The following is a 19540-nucleotide window of genomic DNA, read 5'->3' as shown; positions in this document are numbered from 1 at the left end:
AGCTGAGCTTTGCCCCGAGACTGACGTACGCTCCACTTGTGGCTGCGACCCCTTCCTGCCTGTTTGATCCTAAGTGACTTCACTTTTCTGAATCTGAGTCTTTCCCTCTATTAAATGGGGATCATAAGAGCTCACAGGGGTGTGGAAGAATTAAGTGATGAGGGACGTGTCATGTTCTTGCTCCTGGGAGAGAGCCTAGCAAATAGTGAATGCCAGCCCTGGGGGGAAGGTGCCCTTAGATGCGTCAGTTCAGCCTCCTGACTGTGGCAGTGGGTGGCTCAGCCCAGAGAAGCAGCTCAGAGACGGAGACACTGTGGAGCTGACTGTCCTGGAGATTCTGTCGCCCTGGAGACAGAGCTTGGGGCTCAGGGTCTGGCTCGCTTTGCATCCCTGAAGAAAGGGCTCCCCAAGGAGTAAACTTCCAAAGACCAGTGTGCAGGAGGAGGAGGCAGACATCTTCCTGCACTCTGCAGGGTGGGCTGCTCTGTCCACTAAAGCAGGACCTCCAGGGACCTGGCTGACCGAGTTGTCACCCTGCGTCCTCGGAGCGACTAAAATAGCTCTTTTCTGAAACCACGAGGCAAGCTGGACTCTTTGGAAAGTCCCACTGGCCTTTCTTCAACGAAGACAAATAAATCTCCATCAGCTGCCCTGGAAGGTCAGCGGGAACCCTTCCCTGGCTCTTCCGTTGGGTGACGGAGTCCTGAACGGCCACTCGCTCCCTGGAAGCACCCGCGTTAGAAGGGTCACCTTGTGGGAAGGAGCTGGCAGAGCTGGATGTCAACAAGTTTATGAGTCTGTAATAACCAGAGAGCAGACACAGACGCAATTCCTCTTGTGCAAGCACAGCAATGGTGGAAGGTTTGCTCAGAGCATCCATTAGTAATAATAATAACAACCACCAGCACTTATATAGCACTGACCACGTGCCAGGCTCTGTCTTAAGTAGTTTACATGGATTCACTCCTTTAATCCCCACATCATCCCCCGTGAGCACTTCACTCCTCCTAGGGTAAACCAATCTTATCCCCACTTTCCCAAGGAGGAAACAAGGTCAGAGAGCTTAACTCCCTTGCCGAGGCTGCCCGAGCTGTAAGTTGGGCAGACTGAGCCTGAGAGAGGGGGTGGGTTTGCTCAAGGTTCCGTAGCCTGGAGACCACCAGATCCCCACCGAGGACCCTGCCCACCACACAAAGGCTGGACTGCAGGGGTCCATTCCTAATTCTCTTGGTTCCGGTTCAGGCTGCACAGAATCCTGCTTCCCTGGGCAGATTGTAAAGGATTTATCTTTGGGGGTGGTGACGGCGCCTCCCTGGGGGAAAGTGAGCTTGGGAAGCCCCTTCCTCTGCCTCATCACAGACCTCTGCATGGTCTGGTCTTGCTGGGTCGTGCTGGGTTTTGATGGAGACCAACTGCTCTGGGGAGGCTGCGCCTCTACGCTCAGCAGTTCAGGCTCAGATAGAGAGCGCCCCTCCACGTGCCCTTCCTCTGTGGTCCCATGGGGTGGCATGTAGCATGATGGTTGAGACTATCCAGGAACCACGCCACCCTGTACAAGTCCCACTTCTGCCACCTACTCACTGTGACCTTGGGCAAGTTCCTGAACAACCTCTTGCCTTGGTTTCCTCGCTGCAAATGAGAACAGTGCCTACTTCACAGACTTGTTAGGAGAAATGAAGGCGTTAATGCATGGCAACTGCTGGGAACACTGCCAGGCACTGGATAAATTTGCTAATTGTTATTATTTATTCCATGGCATAGCAACGGTCACTTTGATTGTCCTTTCTCCCCATTCGGCTGGAAGCTGTTTGAGAACAGGGCAGTGGCTCAAGGTCAGGCCAGTGTCCTATGCCCCGTAGAGCATGGCCTTCAAGTAGGGACTTAGTAAACATGTGATGAGTGAGTGAGAGCACGATCGGAGCCATGAGCTGAATGACGGCTCCTGAGGAAGACACCTCTGGCCAACTCGCAAAGGTCTTCCTTGCTGGCCAGCCAGATGGCAGTGACAGCCAGGAGGCTCGTCTGGCTCACACAGTAGGTCTGCTGCAGAGAAGGCTTAGAACCCAGGTCTCCTGGCTCCAGTCCTGGTCTCCAGCCACAGCACCAACCTGTTTACAAGCTCCAGGAGCTGCTGCTCCTTGTTTCATAGCAGGACCACCCCGACCTGGCCAATGCTGCCCCATATGTTGTTCGCTTAAAACAAAGGCAGGCAAGTCTTTGGAATTTCAACAAGGAGATGCAAATGGAAAAAGTCTAAGAGGACAATAAAGCAGCTGAAATCAACCTACTGTGTACAAAATCGAATAAACGTGAATTTGGGGCAAATGTGTCAGGAGGCAAAGGGAGGAAAGACTGAGTGAGAGAAAGCAGGGCACACTGGGGGGGCGAGAGAAGGCTGGTGGGGCGGAAGCAAGGAGAGAGACAGGAGCCAGAGGTCCTGGCAGTGGGGTCTTCACAAACCCTCACGTTGCCTCCACCCCTTGGAGGATGGTCGCTAAGAGGAGACCTCACAGCCTTTAAACAAAAAAATACCCACGAGAGTGCTCTTTCGAAAGCTCGTGTTGTCCAACAGGAACGCTTTCGGCCATGCTCTCCATTCGGCACTGGCCAAGAGCTGGGGTCCCCAAGGATCTGGAGAACTCCTCCAGGGTTCCAGACATCTAGGTAGATCTGGATTTGCCCGCATTCTGGAAATGCACGGATGGCCTTCTGAGCTCTGGCGAACATCCCCACCCCCAGCCAACGATTCCAGAGAACCCCTCTCAACTTCCACAGAACGTTTAAAAATCTCAGAGAGAGCTTCCCGGGACTTAAAATTCTGGGAGATTCCTACAGTGCGTCAGGATTTCCAAGAGCTGCCCCCGATTCTAACTGGGGGAACAGAGACCATCTTCGAAGTTAGAAAGTTCCAGAAAACTATTACTCTATTTCCTGAGGCCAGAGACCCGGCCCCAAACTCTGGCATTCCGGGGAAGGACTCTGGCTCTCAGGGTTCCAGAAATGCCCCCTGCAACCTACAAATTCTCAGTAAGGACCACTGGTTTGAAGAGTCTGGATACATTACTGGAGTCAGAATCCCTCCAGGGTTTAGGGATTCCGGACAAGCGGCAGTTCCAGAGTAAGGATGCTGATGGGGAGATGGTCACACGGCTTATGAGACGTGGGCAGTGGAGACCCATCCCCTTGATCCCTCTATCTCTGGGAAAGCAACTGGGGGTTTTGTTGAGCTGGAACTAGGAAACTGGAAAATCGTGGCTGGCTCCAGCGGGAGAAGGAATTGTCCAAACACGAGTGAACCGGCAACAGCCGGGGTCCCCCTGGGTGGTCCCTGTCCATCCTCCCAAAGCAGCCAAGGAAAGCTCTCACGCTCAGCGCCAGGGGCCTCCCCTGCCCGGGGCTGAGACCTCCCAGCAAGCAGGGCCCTGATACAGGGAGTGAGAGAAGGGCTGTGGGGAGAGGACGGACTCAGGCTCGAACTTGCCGAGCCACCCAAGCCGATGTGGCATCAAAATTACCCACAGGCGAAAAAAGTGACTTGACAGCATTCATCAGGCGCCCCCCACTCCCTCCGGCAGACGCGGTGACCTCTCAGAGCACTTACGTCACCTGCCCAGGATCGCTCTGAGATTTGAACCAGCATGGTTCGGTCTGTGGACTAAACCAGCGTCCACTCTGTCTGGCCCGGCTGCCCGTCGTGTCTGGCCGTCACTCCACATCCCTGTGTCCTCCCGCCGTGGACACTGGCCTTCCATGAAGTCACCACTGTGCAACGCCCCTAATGCTCAGTCACAAGTCTTGCCTTTCAATACCTGGCCGCTGGGGGCTCCCGCCTGGGCTGACTCTGCCGTGCGACAGGCTCAGAGAGGCCCGGTAGGCTGCCTCAAGTCACACAGCACACTGAAGTGTAGCTTTGAGGTGCCTTGCTTTTCTCTTTGGGTCCTCACTGCCCTGGGGAAAAGGGGGCATACTTAGGGAACATTCCCAGGCTACCTTCCAGAACAGTGGGTAGGAGAGCAGCGGGTCTTTGCTTGCTTGGTCTTGCACTGGGGAGTGGGTGGGGGCAATAGGACTTGACGTGCTCAGGCCAGGCCTCTGGGCAAGTCTGAGCACCATTCCAGAAGATGCTGTGACCCCCTCCCCAGGGGCCGCCCAGACTCCCTGATCCTCGGCAGCTGCTCCCTGGCGTGGCCCCTGGCCTCGGCCAGCTCCTCCCCCGGTGCTCCCCAAGCCCATGGCTGAGGATGGCCTGCCCGGGGCCTTGCCTGAGCCCAGGGCCCAGGTCTCAGGTGACGCGCAGCCCAAGGCCTGGCTCAGGGACTGCTGGTTGGGGCGTCCCATCCCCTCCCTGAGCTGGCTTTTTACTGGTCCCCCTGCCTCCAGCGCACCCTCCCAGTCAGTCTACCTGCCACAGTGGCCAGTGTGACCTACGTGCAAATCCAAGCTGGTGGCTCCCCTCTGCCCTCGGGACCAGCCCAACTCCGGGTGTGGCCTACAGGTCATGCACTTCCTGGCCCCGGCAACCCTGGGAAGCTCAGAGGTCTCCGGGCCTTTGCCTCCGCAGCCCCTCCACCTGCCCTGGGCCACCGTTAGCCACCCTCGGAGCCTTCATCAAGGCTCTCTTTGGCACACCTTCCCCGATCCCCTCAACAGGTTCTGATTGGGTGACCCTTCTCCCTGCCTCCAGTCCCCTGGGTTTCCCCCATCAAAGCACATCTGTAAGGTTCTAAGTGTCTGTCTGTCTGTCTCCCACCAGACTTGTGAGCTCCTGGGGCAAAACCAGCTTGTCCCTTGTCAGTCTAGTTCACCACTTGACTTGCAGTTGCTGCCAATGGTGTTTGTTGAATGAATGAGTGAGTGAACGTATGAAGCGAGGGATGAATCAGGTGGGTCTGCTTCCCTAATTATAAAATGGGGTTCGCTCAGCCTGCGGCTCTTTCTGTAATGAGGTCGTCCCACTCGTACTCCCAATTTCTCACGTCAGGTCTGAACTTCCCCATAATTGTAGATTCGCTGCATCCTACACCGGGCACCAACCTGGGAATCATGATATTCCCCACCTCCCTGCCCCTCACTAGAACTCACCAGGACAGGGAACTGTGTCCCCATCTCACTGCCTGAAAACCAGACAGTGGTCCAGGGAGGCGGCAGGGCTTGCCAGAGTCTCGGGGCAGGTCTGCAGCATCACAACTCAGGCCTCGGGACCCCTCAGCACCAGGACACATGTGGCTGGCACAGAGAGAGCTGGCCCTCGGTCCACCGCCTGCCCAGTTCACGTCCCCTTCATGGAGATGCTCACAGTTCGATTTCCCACGCCTGCCCCGTGGCACGCTGTATTTGCTCAGTTAAACCTTGTGTAATATAGGAAAGGAAATGGGAAAAGGAACATTCTTGATCTGAAAGGGACACGCACCTCTGCCAAGAGCCCTTGCTTCCTCTTCTTCAGACTCCTCCAGGAGCCCCTCATCTCTGGGATCCCTCCATGCAGCAGTGACTGACTACCCGGAGGACAGGACCAGACAGATGTGGAGCTGATGCTCTCTTTATTTGTATATTTCATCACCCGCTGCCTGGTTTCTCCTGAATCCAGTCTCATTTCTTGTGGTCTGAGGGGGCACCCTCCATTTGCTCCCCCAAATCGCCCCATCAGGCCACACCTCCGGCGCTCAGGACCTGTCCTCGGCCGGCCCAGCCGCAGAGTGGAGCAGCAGCTGCCATCCCCATTTAACAGATGGGGAGATGCAGACGCCCGCCCGAGGTCACACAGCATCTCCTGGGTTTCCACTGTGCCCTCAGCAGGGAGGGAGGACCCGGCTAGGGCTCCGTGGGCCCTCACTGGGGGGCAGCTGGCTCCGGCCCCGTCGCAGGGAGCTGCCGATTTGGTCTCTGAGGGCCTCCAGTCTCCGGGCCAGGTTTGGGACTGCAGCCCCACCTAAGGTGCATGGTGAGACTTGGGGTCTGCACTCCCCCGGGCCCCTGCCCACCCAGGCCCCTCTGGGTCCCCACATCCTCTGGGGAAGCCTCGGGTGGTACCCCGGCCCACCTCCCACATACACCATGGACTCCAGCATACGTCTGGACACACACATGACCCCAGGAAGAGAATTCAAAGTTTGGGCACTAAAAGATCTTAGAAATCATTTAACACCCAGCCTATCTCCCAAATGGGAAGACTGAGATTCTGGCCCAAGATCAGAGACAACACCAGGGGCTTGTCCCTCTCTCCCCTCCTCACCTCTCTGCACCGGCGACGTGTTTGGGGGCACCATGGGTAGGGGGGGTGCAGAGGGTACCACCTCCTCCTCCATCAGCAAGTCCGCCAGGACCCGGGTCTGAATCCAGTCGCTGTGACTCCTGGGCCGGGGGGAGTCGGGGGGTGGGAGGTGAGCCTTCAGCTTCCCACGCCTCCTCCTTCCCCACCCCAGAGCCCCACTGCCGGCCCACCTCTCTCTTTGGCATTTGGCAGAGCCAGGGCTGCAGGGGGGCACGCAGGGCGGGGGCCGGGCAGACAGGGGCACGCTGCCTGGGGCATGAGGGCCAAGCATCTGCAGGAAAGACCAGAACCCCCCAGGCGACCTGAGCCGCGCCTCTGCGCCCCACTTCCCTGGTGCCGACCATGACACCGTGATCCCTGCCACACCTGCCCTGCGGGGCACCGGCAATGTCAGGTGGGCATAAAGGGGTGGGGTCCCTGTCACTTTGGCTGTGGGGAGCAGGTGGCCCTTGGAATGTCCTTTCTGGAGACTAGGAACTCCCTGAGGGCAGGAAACATGTCGGGTCTCTGTCTACAACCTCAGTGCTCAGAACAGGGGCTAGGCAGAGCAAGGAGCTTCGAGAAAGCTACTGAATGAGTGAGTGAATCCACGAAGAGGTAAATGCATAAACCAGTGATGTGTAAGTAGACGAGCTTCTGCAAGAAAGCAGCATGCGGAGGGGGTAGGCGAGATCCACAGCTCCTTCGAGCCCCCTGCAGACGGAGCTCAAAGCCGGCCACTCACCCCTGTGACCCAGCCTGACAGCCAGAGCTCCGGAGCCCCCCAGAGAGCCGATCCCCTAGGCCAAGGTCTCCAGCGCTCCCAGCCTCCCCTAGCCCCACCTTGGTCCCTCCTACCTGGGGCAGGTGGAGCCCCCTCCGTGGGCAGGCCCACTGGCCCAGTGGTGCTCGGCACAGGGGGCAGAGGTGGCTGCAGGGGCAGGAGCAGAGGGGTGGCAGGGCCTGCAAGAGGTCACGTCAGAGGCTCCGTGACGTCCCTGCTCCTCACCCCTCCAGGCTGGGCAGAGACTCACATGGCAGGGGGGAGCTGGCACCATCACACAGGGACACGGTGGGGCTGTGCCAGGGCCCGGCTGGTAAAGGGAGCAGGCAGACAGGAGACACCTGGAAAGAGCAGTGGGGTCCTTGCCTGCCACCAGGCTGGCCCCCAAGTCCTCCTTTCAACAAACCCTCATGGAGCGTGTACTACGGGCCAGGCGCCGTTCTCAATGCTTTATATCTGAACTCATTCATCCCACCCTTAAAGGAACCCCATACGGTAGGCGCAATACCACCCCCATGTGACAGAAGAGGAAGGTCAGGCAGGGAGACGTTGAATGACTCACCCAAGCCCCCACAGCTAGTAAGGGGCACAGCTGGGATGTGCACCCAGGTGGTCTGGATCCAGAGGTCAGACTCTTAACCATTGGCCGAGGCCCCCTTTCCCACCCGCCCTCTGGACCAAGGCCGTGCTCACCGCTCCAGCTCGTGCACCTGCTGGGCCAGGACACGCTGCTCATCCCGGGCCAGGTCCCAGCTACTCTGCAGCTGGCTCTTTTCTTTCCTGGGAGGAGCGGGCCGCAGGAAGGTGACAGGAGGCAGGGCTGGTGGGGGTCGGGCAGCCCCTCCCCACTGCAGCACAATACAAGCCCCAGGAGGCAGGTGGGGACAGAGGGGAGCCGGGGACCGGGGAAGGGAGGCCGCGCGGCAGAAGCGGCCCAGCGGTGAGGGGCGAGGCACAGAGTCCCCCTGGCAGGGGCTGGGCCCTACCTGAGCCTCTCATTCTCCAGCATGAACTCCTGGAGCATCCCGTAGAGGTTCTGCTGGGCCCAGGCCACCCGGCCCCCACTGAGCCCTGAGGCTGCAGGAAGGGGGAGATGGCTGGAGCCCCCGGAAGCCGAGACCCTATCTTCAGCCCCTTTCCCCGCCCCTAGGGAGCTCATACTCTTGGGGTCCCTTTGGCCCAGTTGAGACCGCAGGCGACGGTTCTCCTCCCGGAGCTGCAATATCTCCATCTCCAAACGCTGGGGCTGCTTTGCCACAGGCGACTGCAAAGAAAGCGGCCCAGAGCTGCCGTTTATGGTTGTACAAGTTGTGCACTGCACAAGGGCTTCCAGGGGTGGGCAGTGAGTGGAACCTAAAATCCAGCTCAGGTTTCACTTGCCAGCCCTGCATCCTGGCACAAGGCTACACCACCTGGAGGGGCACCTTCTCATGGCATCAAGGTGCCATGTGGCCTCAGCTGCATGCCCAGAGGGCCCGCTCTAAGCTGGACCCTGCTCCGAGTTCAACCCCAACCTCTGTTCTCTAAAATCCTTGACCCAGATTCTGACCCCAAACAAGACTCCAACTCAACTGACTTAATCACGATACCAGCGGGTATCCTGGCTAGACCCTGGATCATACCCCCAATCAGACTCCAACCCCAGACCTGCCCTGCCCTTGACCTTGACCCTGACCCTGACCCTCACCCCACCTACCCAACCACAACCCTATCCTCAGGATTCCAACTCTAATCTCAACTCCAACTCAACCCCAGACTTCAACCGGGACGCCAGCTCAGACTCCAACTACGGCCTGATCCCCAGCCATCGCCCCTGCCCCCCCCTTCTGCCTGTGTCCCCTCCAGTCACCTTGGGGGCCTGTGGTCGGGTGGTGACCCGCTGGGCTCGGCTTGCGTATCTCAGGGTGCTGAGAGTCTCGGGGAGGCACTGGGCTGAGGGGGACACGCAGGCCACCTGGGAGGAAGCCTCTGAGTGGGCCTCTCTGGAAGCCCCTCCCTCAGGCCCCACCCTCCCTGCCGGCCCCCCTCCGGTACCATGAGGGTGACCCCGCGCCCCCCCAGCGAGTCCGCCAGCAGCTTGGTGAGCTTGCTGTCCCGGAAGGGGATGTGGCTCTGCTTCCGCTGTGGGTCCAGCAGCAGGGAGATGCAGTGACCTGGGTGGGGACAGCAAGGCACAGCAAGGTTATACCCCTTGCCCAAGGCCACCCAGATGGGGCACTGCAAGGCTGGGACCTTCACCCAGGCCTGTGTGACTCTAACATGCTTCTTTCCACCTGATGCCATCACTCACGCAGGTGGACCTCTGCCACCAGACTGGGGCTCCTGTGGGCAGAGAGGGCCCTGTCCGCCCCTGACCCCCAGTGCCCACCTACGGGCTTGGGACTGGGCAGGGGCTCAGGGGAGGGCTGACAAATGGATTGAAGGAAGGGAGCTCCCTGAGCATCCCCCATGCACAGCACACAGCAGGGCGCAGGCCCCAGCCCTTAAGGACCTGGAGGCCCACGGCCTGGGGTGGCGATGGGAAAGAGCCAAGTCCACAGCAAGCCCAGGCCAGGAGGCCAGTGGCTCCTGGGTCACAGCTCTTTGACTCCTCCACGTACTACAACTCCGCTGGTTTCCCCCGCTGTGGACAGCGACGGGTCAGACGGAGAGGAGGGAGGCAGGAAGTCCGTCAAGCTGGCCCCCAGGACCCACCCAGGGCCAGCAGGCTGCGGTTGATGCTGTTGGCCTCAAGCATCAGCTCCCCGCGGGATCCCGTGGCCGCCACCTTTTCACTGCCCGCCAGGTCTACGAAGCACAGCTTCCCACCAACAGGGGCTTCCCCGGGGTCCACAGGAGGCACCTGCTGGCATTGGGGGACCAGGGCTTGACGGAGACTCGAGAGGGGTTGTCCCCACCAAAGTCACAAGGCCAAGGGTTTCCACAATTACCTCCTGTACATGCCCAAGCTGGTTAATACCTCCAGAGGCCGACCCTCGCTCGGTGGCCCGGAGCCAGCTGCTTCCCCAGGCTGGGGCACTCACGGTTTGGCGGCCAATGTAGACTGTGAGCAGTGCGTGGCTTCGGCTGGAGGCCTGGTTCAGGGTGTGAGCTGAGCTCCTCCGACGGCTAAGACCTAGAGGAGAAACACATCAGGAACTGGAGCTGGGAGGAAGAGCAGGGGATCAGGAGCGAAGAAAAAGGGGCAAAGGCATCCTGGTAGAGGGGCCAGCCCGTGCAAAGGCCCAGAGGCAGGAATGTGGAATGACGAGCTGTGGGTCTGGCTCTAGCATGGAGAGAACTGAGCGGAAGAACGTCAGACAGATTCACATTTTATAAACATCTGTCCCAACGCTGTGTGGAGGGAGGGAGAGACGCACAGGCAGAGAGATCAGCTGGAGGCAGGACACAAGGCTGGGGCCGGAACCCAGAGTCTCCCTGTCCCCAGTGCCTGCCACAGAAGGGTGCTCAATCAATGATGGATGAAAGAATGAATAAGACTGGAACAGAAGGGCCTTATAGGCTTGGCTAAGAGGCAGGACCTACCTCGGGGCACTGGAAGGATCTGGAGAGTCTAGAGGGGGAGAAGGATGTGGTTTGCTGCATGGAGCAGCAGGGATGGGAAGGGGAGGGCCTTCAGGCAGGGGGACCTCTCTAGGGAGCAAAAACGAGGCCTGACTACACAGAGGCCCTCGGTTGGAGGGAGGGGTGGGCCCAGAAAGAGCCTGGAAGGCAGAATCAGCAGGTCTGGGGGTGGGGCGGGGGACACATCCTTGGGCTGTGTCTGAATTGCTGGTGTGCTGGCCCTTTTTCTCCACGAGGATCATCCCTGAATCCACAGCTCCAGCCAGGGGGCCCGAGAGCACCCTCAGTGACCAGCCGAGGATGTCCCCTCACCCCAAAGCACCCCGAAAGCAGCACGCACCCATCTCCAGAAGCTCCATCAGGGCCCCCAGACTCCCAAACTCCACCAGCCGCAGCTGCTCCACATAGAAGCCCCGGGTCTTGTCCCAGCGAACGGGGAGGGGCCGGGGAGCCCCCAGGCTCAGCAAGTCTCGGACCTGGGAGATGAGGGTGGAGGGTGAGAGAAGGGGCCCTGAGTGCTTGTTCCAGATCCCCCTCCCCCCGACCTTACTGAGAACAGGCCCCCCACCTATGCTGCCTTGACCCAGGCTCCCTGGAAAGAAATGCTTCCTTTTCCTTATGGGCCCTTTTTATTCATCTCAGTCTCCCACCTGCTCATTGTAGATCTCCAGGTAGGAGGCCTGGAGGGTGACAGGGGCACCCAGGTGTTGCACGCGGTCTAACAGCCAGGCGAAGGTCCTCTGCATGATGCCAGCCAGGCTGGGGGGGACAGGCACCCCCTCTCCCTGGGGGCAGAAACAGCTGAGCCTGCCGCTGGGTCCTCATCCTCAGGCGACCACAGTAATAACTACTCTTCGTACAGCACTCACTCACCCTTAGAACCTCTCCCTTAATTCTCACCGTCAGTACAATCACCTCCATTTTACACAGGAAGAAACCGAGAGCTAGCAAGTAAAGGGCGCAAAATTTGAACTCCAGATTGGGCAAGCCTCTGCACCTCTCTGGTCCTCAGTTTCCTTGTCCACAAATAAAGGGGGCTGGGCTGCACCGTCCACGCCCCCTCCCTCGGGGAGTCTGCGCTGTCGGGACTCCCCAGGGCTTCCAGCCCACAGACCCCCGCCCCCCGCCCCGCGTGGGCTCTTCTGGCGCGCGGCCCACCTGGGGAGGAGGCCCGGTCAGGGTGTAGGTCTTCCCGGAGCCGGTCTGGCCGAAGGTGAAGACAGTGCAGGAGAAGCTGCGGGCGGCAGGGGCGTGGCTGGACGCAGGCTGGGGCCTGCGGGGATGGGGGCAGCGGGGAACCGGGCGGCGGCGGGGCGCCAAGCAGCCCCAGCTTCTCACTCACCCGCGCAGCGCCAGCTCGCCCAGGCGCCGGACGCCGCACGCCCGGAACACGTCCTCCTGCGTGCACGCCCCGTCCAGCACGGCGCCGAAGCGGAACGCCACGTCGGGGCCGCCGCCCGGGGGGCTCACCTGGGGGAGGGGAGGGTGGAGAAGGGGCGGGGCACTCTGGGGGGGCGGGGTCAGAGAGGGCGGGGCTCACCTGAGAAGGGGTCTGGGTGGGCGGAGCTCACCTGGGGAGGGCGGGGCCTTGGTGGGCGGGGCTTAGCTGCGAAGGGTGGGACCTGGGGCAAAGTTACCCGGGGGAACTGACCCGGCGCACTCCCTGTGGGTTTTTTGGGGGGCGTGGAAGGGTTCCTCACCTGCAGAGTCCTGGTCCCTGAGCAGTGCAACGCGCTCTGTTCCCCTCGCCGCAGCTCGGCCGCGCTCATGGGACGCACCCTGGGGTCCGTCGGGAAGGTGGATGGTCCATCCCGATGTCTCCATCGGTCCCTTCCTCGCGCGGACCCCTCCTAGAGAACCTATACCCACCTCAACACCACCTGGATGGGCGTGTCCGGCCCCTCTGGGCCCTGCTCCAGGCTCCGCGCGGGGTCCCTGTGGCGGCAAGGCGAGTTAAACCATCCCTGCTCCCCCGCCGCTGCTCGAACCTCCCAGAATCTCTGCTTACCCATCGGGGGACCCGCGTTCCTCCATGTCCTGCTTTGCACACGGAGTTAGCTCCGCCCAGGTCTCGTTCCTTTCCCTCCCCAGTCGCCTCCCTTCTCCTCCACACTGGGACTGGCTGTCCACCCCTTACAGCCCCCACGCTCTCCCTCCTTCTCAGGCAGCCGTTCATCCGGAAAAGCTCAGGCCTGCCCAGGGCTAGCTAGTTAAAGATTTACCCACTCCCACCTCTGTGGTGGAGAAAGTCTCTCCCAAGGTAGGCGACCAGAGCGAGGGGGTTCCGGAGGCTGTGGACCCCTTGTTCTTGCCCAGTCCCATCTGGAGCGACCACCTAGACCAGCCTCTTCTTTGCACAGATGGGGATACTGAGGCAGGGATGGGAAGGACTCAGTCAAGGCCACACAGCAAGCCTGGGCCGAGCATGGACCACGGACCAGGCAGGCTTTCCCTACTCTCTCCACATACTCCTCCTCCAGCTCCGTGATGCCCCCCCACCCCCAACCTCCCCAGCAGCTCCGGGGCCCAGAGACGGGAGGGGTCTAGCGGGAGGGCAGGGGCCCAGGTCTCAGTTCCACGAAGACCTGGCTGGATGGAGTTCCTGAGCTGAGCGGACAACAGGCCCGGAAGGCTCTGGTTAAACACTGGGCCACCTGCTTTTCCAATGCCAAGGCCAGGGCGGTTGTTTACTCCTCTCCTGGGCTGGCTGATGAGAGCAGCCGAGAGACGGCTGTGACTGCGCTGGGGTGGGGCAATCCCCCATTCAGTGGCGGTCCCCATGGTGAATCCCAGAGTCTTGCTAGGGAGATGGGTAAGTGCGATCTAGCGTGCAGGGGCTTTGGGGGGAGCTCAGAGGCCCATCAGAGCAGGGAGGGAGGGGGGAGGGGAGGGTGTTTTAGGCAGAGGGGACACGCTGCAGGAAGGCTCGGGTGGGATGGGGGATGTGTGTGGGATGTAGCGGTGGTTTGAGGCTGGACCAAGCTCATGGAGGAGACATCAAAGAGTCTGGACTCACTCCTCAGAGAACCAGGAAGTCACTGAAGGGTTACAAAGGGGAGTGACACCATCTGATAGGCATTATTATTATTATTGCCATTTTGGCTGTCTCTGCATGTTCTCTGAATATTTCTGTAAATCCCTCTTACCCCAAACAAACATTAGGATGAATGAAAGCTGTAATAATCACCCCTCCCAATGTAACACGCTCTATCCCACCACATACGACAGCCAAGCATCAGAGCCACCCAGCTAGGGAATGGTCTATCTTGGGTGGTAGTGAGCTCCCCATGCACCGGAGGTGTGCAAGCAAGAGCCAGTTAACCTTTTGGGTACAGGGCCTTCTAGCTGGATCTATAGAGAGAGTTAGGCAGAGCAGAGCCACTGCCCCCAGCTCTGCTGCCAACATACCACAGATCCTTGGGCAAGTCATTTCCTCTTTCTTAATCTGTTTCCTTCCCGTACAAAGAGATTAATGATTTTACATAGCTGTTCTGAGATTTCAGTCAGACAGGGTAATTGAAAGCAATTCATAAATTGTAAGGAATTCTCTAGAGGCCCAAAATGAGAAAGCTCTAGATGATCTCCAGGGTCCCTCTCAACTCTGAAGTTCCCTCACCTGTGATGTTTTTTGCATCCTTGAGGTGGATAGGACAAGAATTACTATTCCTGTTTTTCAGATGAAAAAACTGAGGAGAACAGAGGTACCCAGGGCAGGCTGTCCACGGAGTGAGCAGCTGTAAATGGGCAGCGAGAGCTGAAACCCAGAACTGTGAACCCCGAGTCTAGTGCCGTCCGTGATGGCAAGTGGCCTTTTCCAGGGGTGAACCCAACAAGGGGACGAGCTGCTCCTTTCAATGGCCTTAAAGCGTTCAGGACTATAGGTCCTTCACATCTGGGCGTGCACTGGCTTGATCAGATTGCTGTCGCCCCTCAAACTGGACCGAGGTGAGCCACCCAAAGGGACCTTGAGGAAAGTGCAGAGATGAGGGACATGCGCACATTGGGGGGTGATGAGCTGTTTGATGCGGACGTAAGACCAGGCTTCCCAACCTGGGTCAGCATGTGTCCATCGCTGGGTGTCCACAAGCAGGAGCGAAGTCAAACATCTGTTACCCTTCCATTGAGCATTCATTCCACAAATTTTTAATAAGCCTTCTCTACGTGCTGGGCTTCTAGGCATGGGAGATGCATCAGGGAACAGAACAGACAAGCCCGTGTGTGTGTGGGGAGTGGAGCGTCTGGAACTCCCATATGTTCTGGCTAAGAGTGAGATACAACCATTTTCTGAAAACTGTTTGCCAATATCTACTAACGTGAAACATAAGCTTATTTGATGATCCAGAATTTCCACTCTTAGGTCTGTGCCTAATACAAATGAGAACACACCTCCACCACCTCCATCCCCACTGCCGCTGTTTCTGCCTTTGTCATCGTCATCATTACTGCCACCATCACCACAACCCCATCACCATCCTCACCAAATTCCTACCATCCCCACCAAGACCTGCATAGAGAGCAGCCCCCAGAATCATTTAGTCACTGCAGCCATCATCAGTGCCACCATCGTCACTGTCTCCACCATCACCACCCTCCTCATCACTATTCTCATCATAATAGTAACAGGTGTAAACACCTCCTGTGTTTATTCATTTGAAAAAATTAAACATGTAACACCTGGGCTCCCAACCAGTGGTACCCCTCATTGGCCACGGTGCTGTCTGTTCCCACAGCTGGGACTGAGTCCCTGTGTGTCCCCCTCCCGTCGTCACCCTCTTCTGAGCCTGTCCTCTATTCCCAGCCCCCACCTTTTCCTCGGGAGCCGTGGGAGCCCCGTGGTGGAGGACGGGACAGAGGGAAGGCATGCTGGGAAACTCAGAGCATCTCAGAAGCCGGCTGGACTCCGCAGGGGCGCATCTCCAGGCCTCACTAGAGGGCAGCAGAGCACCACGCCACCAGGGCCCCAGGGCTCCTGACAAAGGAGGCTTTGTCAAGCGTGGCCTCGCTCCTTCCATACATTTTCTCCCCAGCTCGTGCACTCTGGAGGGGCTGGCCAGCCTGGTGTTGTGGAGAGGGCTGAGCAGGCCCTCAAGAAGCGTTCCTTGAGAGAGTGAATAAAAGCAACGTTGGGCAATCGGGGGACCCTCCCACGCGCAGCCCTGCTCCTGGGTCCAGCCTCTTTAACTTGACTTCCTGGGGCCTCAGAATAAGCCCTGAGCTCCCTGAGCAGGACTCAAGGCCGTTCGGGCTCCATCTCCTGTTGACCTCCCCGGCTGTCCGTCTCCTCTTACCCACAGCCCCCACCCCGGCATCCCGTGCGCCAGCCCAAAGTTTCCTAGGCTTCTGTCGAATGCCTCGAAAGCTTCACCCCCGTTGTTCTGTCTGCGGGGGGCGCTCACTGCTGCCCGGTGGACTTGTCCTGCAAGCCTTTGGTAGGAAGCCCTCCCCAGGACCCCCTACCCACCAGATCAGTGTGGAGCCGCATCTGCGTCCCCACAGCCTCCTGGGCTTCCCTCTGTTACAGTCCTGACCACACTGGGTTGCTCTTCCTGTCTGCTGGGGGGGGGCGGCTGTGTTGGTCTCTGAGCCAGTACAGGGCCCTGTGCACAGTAGGAGCTCAGCAAATGATGGTGGAAGGAGTGGGGGTGGCGGGGGAGAGGAAGGGAGGCTGGTGAGATGGTTGCTGGATGCACCCCTCCCTGACCTCCTCGCCCGCCTCTCTCCCTCCTCCCTCCCTTCCTCTCCAGGCTAACCACAAACACTCAACTGCATGATGTCAGGATCGTACAGGGACTCATTTATCACGAAGATCATCAGCTCCTTCCACAAAGCTGCTCTCCGATGTGCCCAGAAGCTGAGCGACACTCTCCCAGCCCCAGCCAAGCTGGCCTCTGGGGCCCAACTATCTGCTACAAATTTAGAATTCCCAGAGGGTGGAGGACAGGCTCCCCTGGACCCTGGTAAACCCAGGAGTCAATGCCCTCTGCTCCTTCCAGCACATTCCACGGGAGGGCTCGTCCCCATTTGTCAGCTGCAGAGACTGAGGCCTTGTGGGAAGAAGTGGACCCAGGCTGGGGCTCGCCCTGCCGGACAGCCTTGCATCGGACTGAGGCGGGACGGGATGAGAAGGAAGATCCTGGAGGGAGGAAGTTCTGCCTTCATCACACAGCGCTCATCTTCGCTCTGCACACACTCGGACCCCCAGCAGAGGAAAAGCCAGATGGAGCCAGGGCTGTTGTGAAATTTCCCGAACGGGGCGTGCTGTCATCTTTCATTAAACCGTGAATATAGGCCAGAGGACTCATTTCACAAAGTTCTCCAAGGCAGGAACCTAGGGGACCACTGCAGTAACTTCTAGCTGGCCCCTCACCCCATTTTACAGATGGGAGAACGGAAGGGGAGGCTAAAGCAGCCGTTGCCTTCATGGTGGAGAGCAGCGACTTTGGGGAGGAAGGAGAGAGTCCCAGCGACCCACTGGCACCCCCGGGCCCCGGCTCTTTTCCCTAAACCACTGGCCCCTCTCCTCTGAGGCCTCGCATGGCTTCTGTGCTGTGTGTGGCAGGGACTGGCGGCCACACCAGGCTTCCCCTGGACAAGGAGCTATGTGAGGGTAGGGGTCACACCCCTACGCCCAGCACAGGGCCGGGCGCTGAGGCACCCCACGAACTGTCTGCCTGATGGGGGCACGAGCACCCAGCAAGAGGCAATGAAACGCCCGGAAGCCAAGCCGTGTCTTTTGGTAAAGACGGGCCTCTCTGGCTGGTTGTGAAATCGAAGGATCCAGACTTGAAACTTCCGGTCGTTTCCAGAATCTCAGCTCTTATCCCTAAAAATGTCAACAGCTTTCCCCTGAGTCATCTACCCCCCTTTCACCCAGGAATGACTTACCTATGAGCTGGAGGTTTTCCTCTAAAAACGCTAATGTTACTGTGTAAGAACGTTAAGGAGCCTGAAGGACCCTCTCTTGCACGAGGATGCCTCATGTGTCCGGAAGCTTCCGGGTCAGAGGGATGGGAATTAATACTTACCAATCACTGGGCACTTTTTCTGCTTCATTTTAATTAAGTTTCATAGCAATCCTCTGGGACTGGCACTACAATTGTCCCCATTTTACAGATGAGGAAACTGAGGCTCAGAGACATTCGGTAACTTGCCCAAGGTCACACAGAAACTAGGAGGTGGAGTGGGGATCTGTCGTGTGTCCTGTCCTCCACTCTGCAGCCTTTCTCTGCGAGCTGTTCGGTACAGGTGAGTCTGGACACCTGAAGCTGACCTAAGCACACGGTTTGCCTTAGCTGAACCGTCTCTGTTGAAACATGCTCCCTTCTCACCTTTCGCTCTGCCCCGCCTTCTTCCCTGGGGACTGTTGAGTGATGCTGTAAGGCCGTGGCGCTCCACCCTTGGCATCAGAACCTGGGGACACCAGGCCCCACCCAAGAGATTCTGGATAACTGGTTTGGGGGCACCGCCAGGGCGTCCATGTTGTTAGAGCCCCCGGATGGTTCTGACGTGCAGCCGGGGGGACCACGTCCGCTCTCGAACTTTCCTGATGGCTGACGTCATCCCTCCCGCGTGTGTCTCGGGCTGCATTCTGACAGTCCTTTCTGCGATCCCGATGGGCATTTTGAGACCTCGTGTCGGCTTTTTCTAGTACACCCACCGTTCTCTCGGGACCAAACTTCCCGAGGAGCTCTCTCAGCAGATTCCTCCTGTCCACTCCTAGCTAGGAATCCCCTGAGAAATTCTCGGCTGAGGGGAGTGGAACTGCCCACACGCCCCGCCTGTGGGGCCATGGGATCCACAGAGAGTTTTCCAGACTTTTCTTCTCTCCTGGGTTTCCTCCATGGAGGTGACAGGAAGCTATCCAATGTGCGAGGTGCAGCTGCGTATTCAGTTTGAATGTTAACTGAGCACACCCAAAGAACATACTATGCGCCGGGTCAGAAACTTGGTGCTGACCACTCACTGTGTTGTTTGGCTGTGAGCGCAGTAAGCTTCATCCTCTTCCAGGAAGTCCTCCTGGATTGGGATGGGAGCCCCCCTCAGAGGGCCACACAGTCTCCCACACCTACCAGCCCTGTGAATGATCACTCTCTGAGGGCAGGACTGGTGCGTGAATCTGAGCAGGTGCTCGGGGGTATGTCTGTTAATGGAATGTGCGTAGCAGCGGGAGCTGAATGCCCTGGGACCATGGGCTGGGCAAGTGAATCCTGAGCAGAGAGCAAGGGCTGGGGAATCCCAGAAGGCTTCCTGGAGGAGGTGGCAGTAGGACAGGCTTAAGAAGATGCGTAGAAATTGGGACAGGCAGAAGGGAGAAGAAGAACATTTCAGGGAAAGGGAACAGCACGAGCAAAGGCCCAGGGGTGGGACACATTGAAGAGCAAACTGGGGCTTAGTGGGACTGAAGTTCTGGAAGATTGCTGGGATCATATTTCAAACTGCCAGAGACAGAAGCTTCCACGGAATCCGCCTGGGCAACAGTCCTCGCTAAGAGCTTGTCCTCACTCAACTCTCCGGGGCGAGCAGATCCGGGGACGCCCGGGCCCCTCCTCGCGATTATTCAGCCTCTTCCCGGGAAGCCCCGCCCGCCTTATTGGCAGGAGGACCGAGGCCCGAGGCCTGGGCGGGAGCGGGACGGGGCTCTCGTGTCCACCGCCAGGTCCCAGCGCTGGGCCGCGTGCACGCTCCCGGCCCTGCCCTGCCCGGGGCGCCTTCCCGCGCTCCAGCCTCAGTGTCCCCACGCGTGACCCAGAGGACGGGGCCTCCTGCTCAGGGCGCTGGGGCTTCTGGGCGCAAACCCAGTCCCTGCCCCTGGGGAGGCGGAGAGGGGACGCAGTCCCCAGCACCCCATCACCCCAAGACTGTCCGCAGACGGCAGAGCCCCACTCTCCCGCCGGCCCGGGAGACTGTGCTTAGCCCCCGGGTCCAGGGCTCCGTGCCTCAGT

General features: G+C 59.0%; 1 protein-coding gene across 24 annotated transcripts; it reads right to left on the bottom strand.

Moving 5' to 3' along the window:
- Positions 1 to 5506: 5506 nt before the first annotated feature.
- Positions 5507 to 12755, bottom strand: KIF12 (kinesin family member 12). Of its 24 annotated transcripts, none has more exons than XM_044778969.2 (19): positions 12607 to 12755; positions 12468 to 12533; positions 12299 to 12377; positions 11941 to 12068; positions 11757 to 11832; positions 11249 to 11383; positions 10939 to 11074; positions 10058 to 10149; positions 9729 to 9876; positions 9069 to 9187; positions 8884 to 8988; positions 8196 to 8298; positions 8021 to 8111; positions 7728 to 7814; positions 7285 to 7375; positions 7109 to 7213; positions 6442 to 6542; positions 6233 to 6351; positions 5507 to 5929 (listed from the first exon to the last, which is right to left on the bottom strand). In XM_044778969.2, the coding sequence occupies exons 1-19, from the start codon at positions 12630 to 12632 to the stop codon at positions 5790 to 5792; spliced, it is 1947 nt and encodes a 648-aa protein (XP_044634904.1). In that variant the 5' UTR covers positions 12633 to 12755; the 3' UTR covers positions 5507 to 5789. The 24 variants fall into 24 exon arrangements, 22 of the variants coding, with proteins under 22 accessions (XP_044634904.1, XP_070374991.1, XP_044634901.1 ...); XM_070518890.1 differs by having other exon boundaries at positions 5518 to 5929; positions 9729 to 9879; positions 9965 to 10149; positions 11941 to 12104; positions 12607 to 12749; XM_044778966.2 differs by having other exon boundaries at positions 5518 to 5929; positions 9729 to 9879; positions 9965 to 10149; positions 12607 to 12748.
- Between the last annotated feature and the right edge of the window lie 6785 nt (positions 12756 to 19540).

The sequence above is a fragment of the Equus asinus genome, chromosome 10 (genome assembly GCF_041296235.1).
Source record: "Equus asinus isolate D_3611 breed Donkey chromosome 10, EquAss-T2T_v2, whole genome shotgun sequence".
NCBI classification, from domain to species: domain Eukaryota; kingdom Metazoa; phylum Chordata; class Mammalia; order Perissodactyla; family Equidae; genus Equus; species Equus asinus.
Note: the sequence above shows the minus strand (reverse complement) of the source record. Positions and strands in the feature narration are given on the sequence as shown.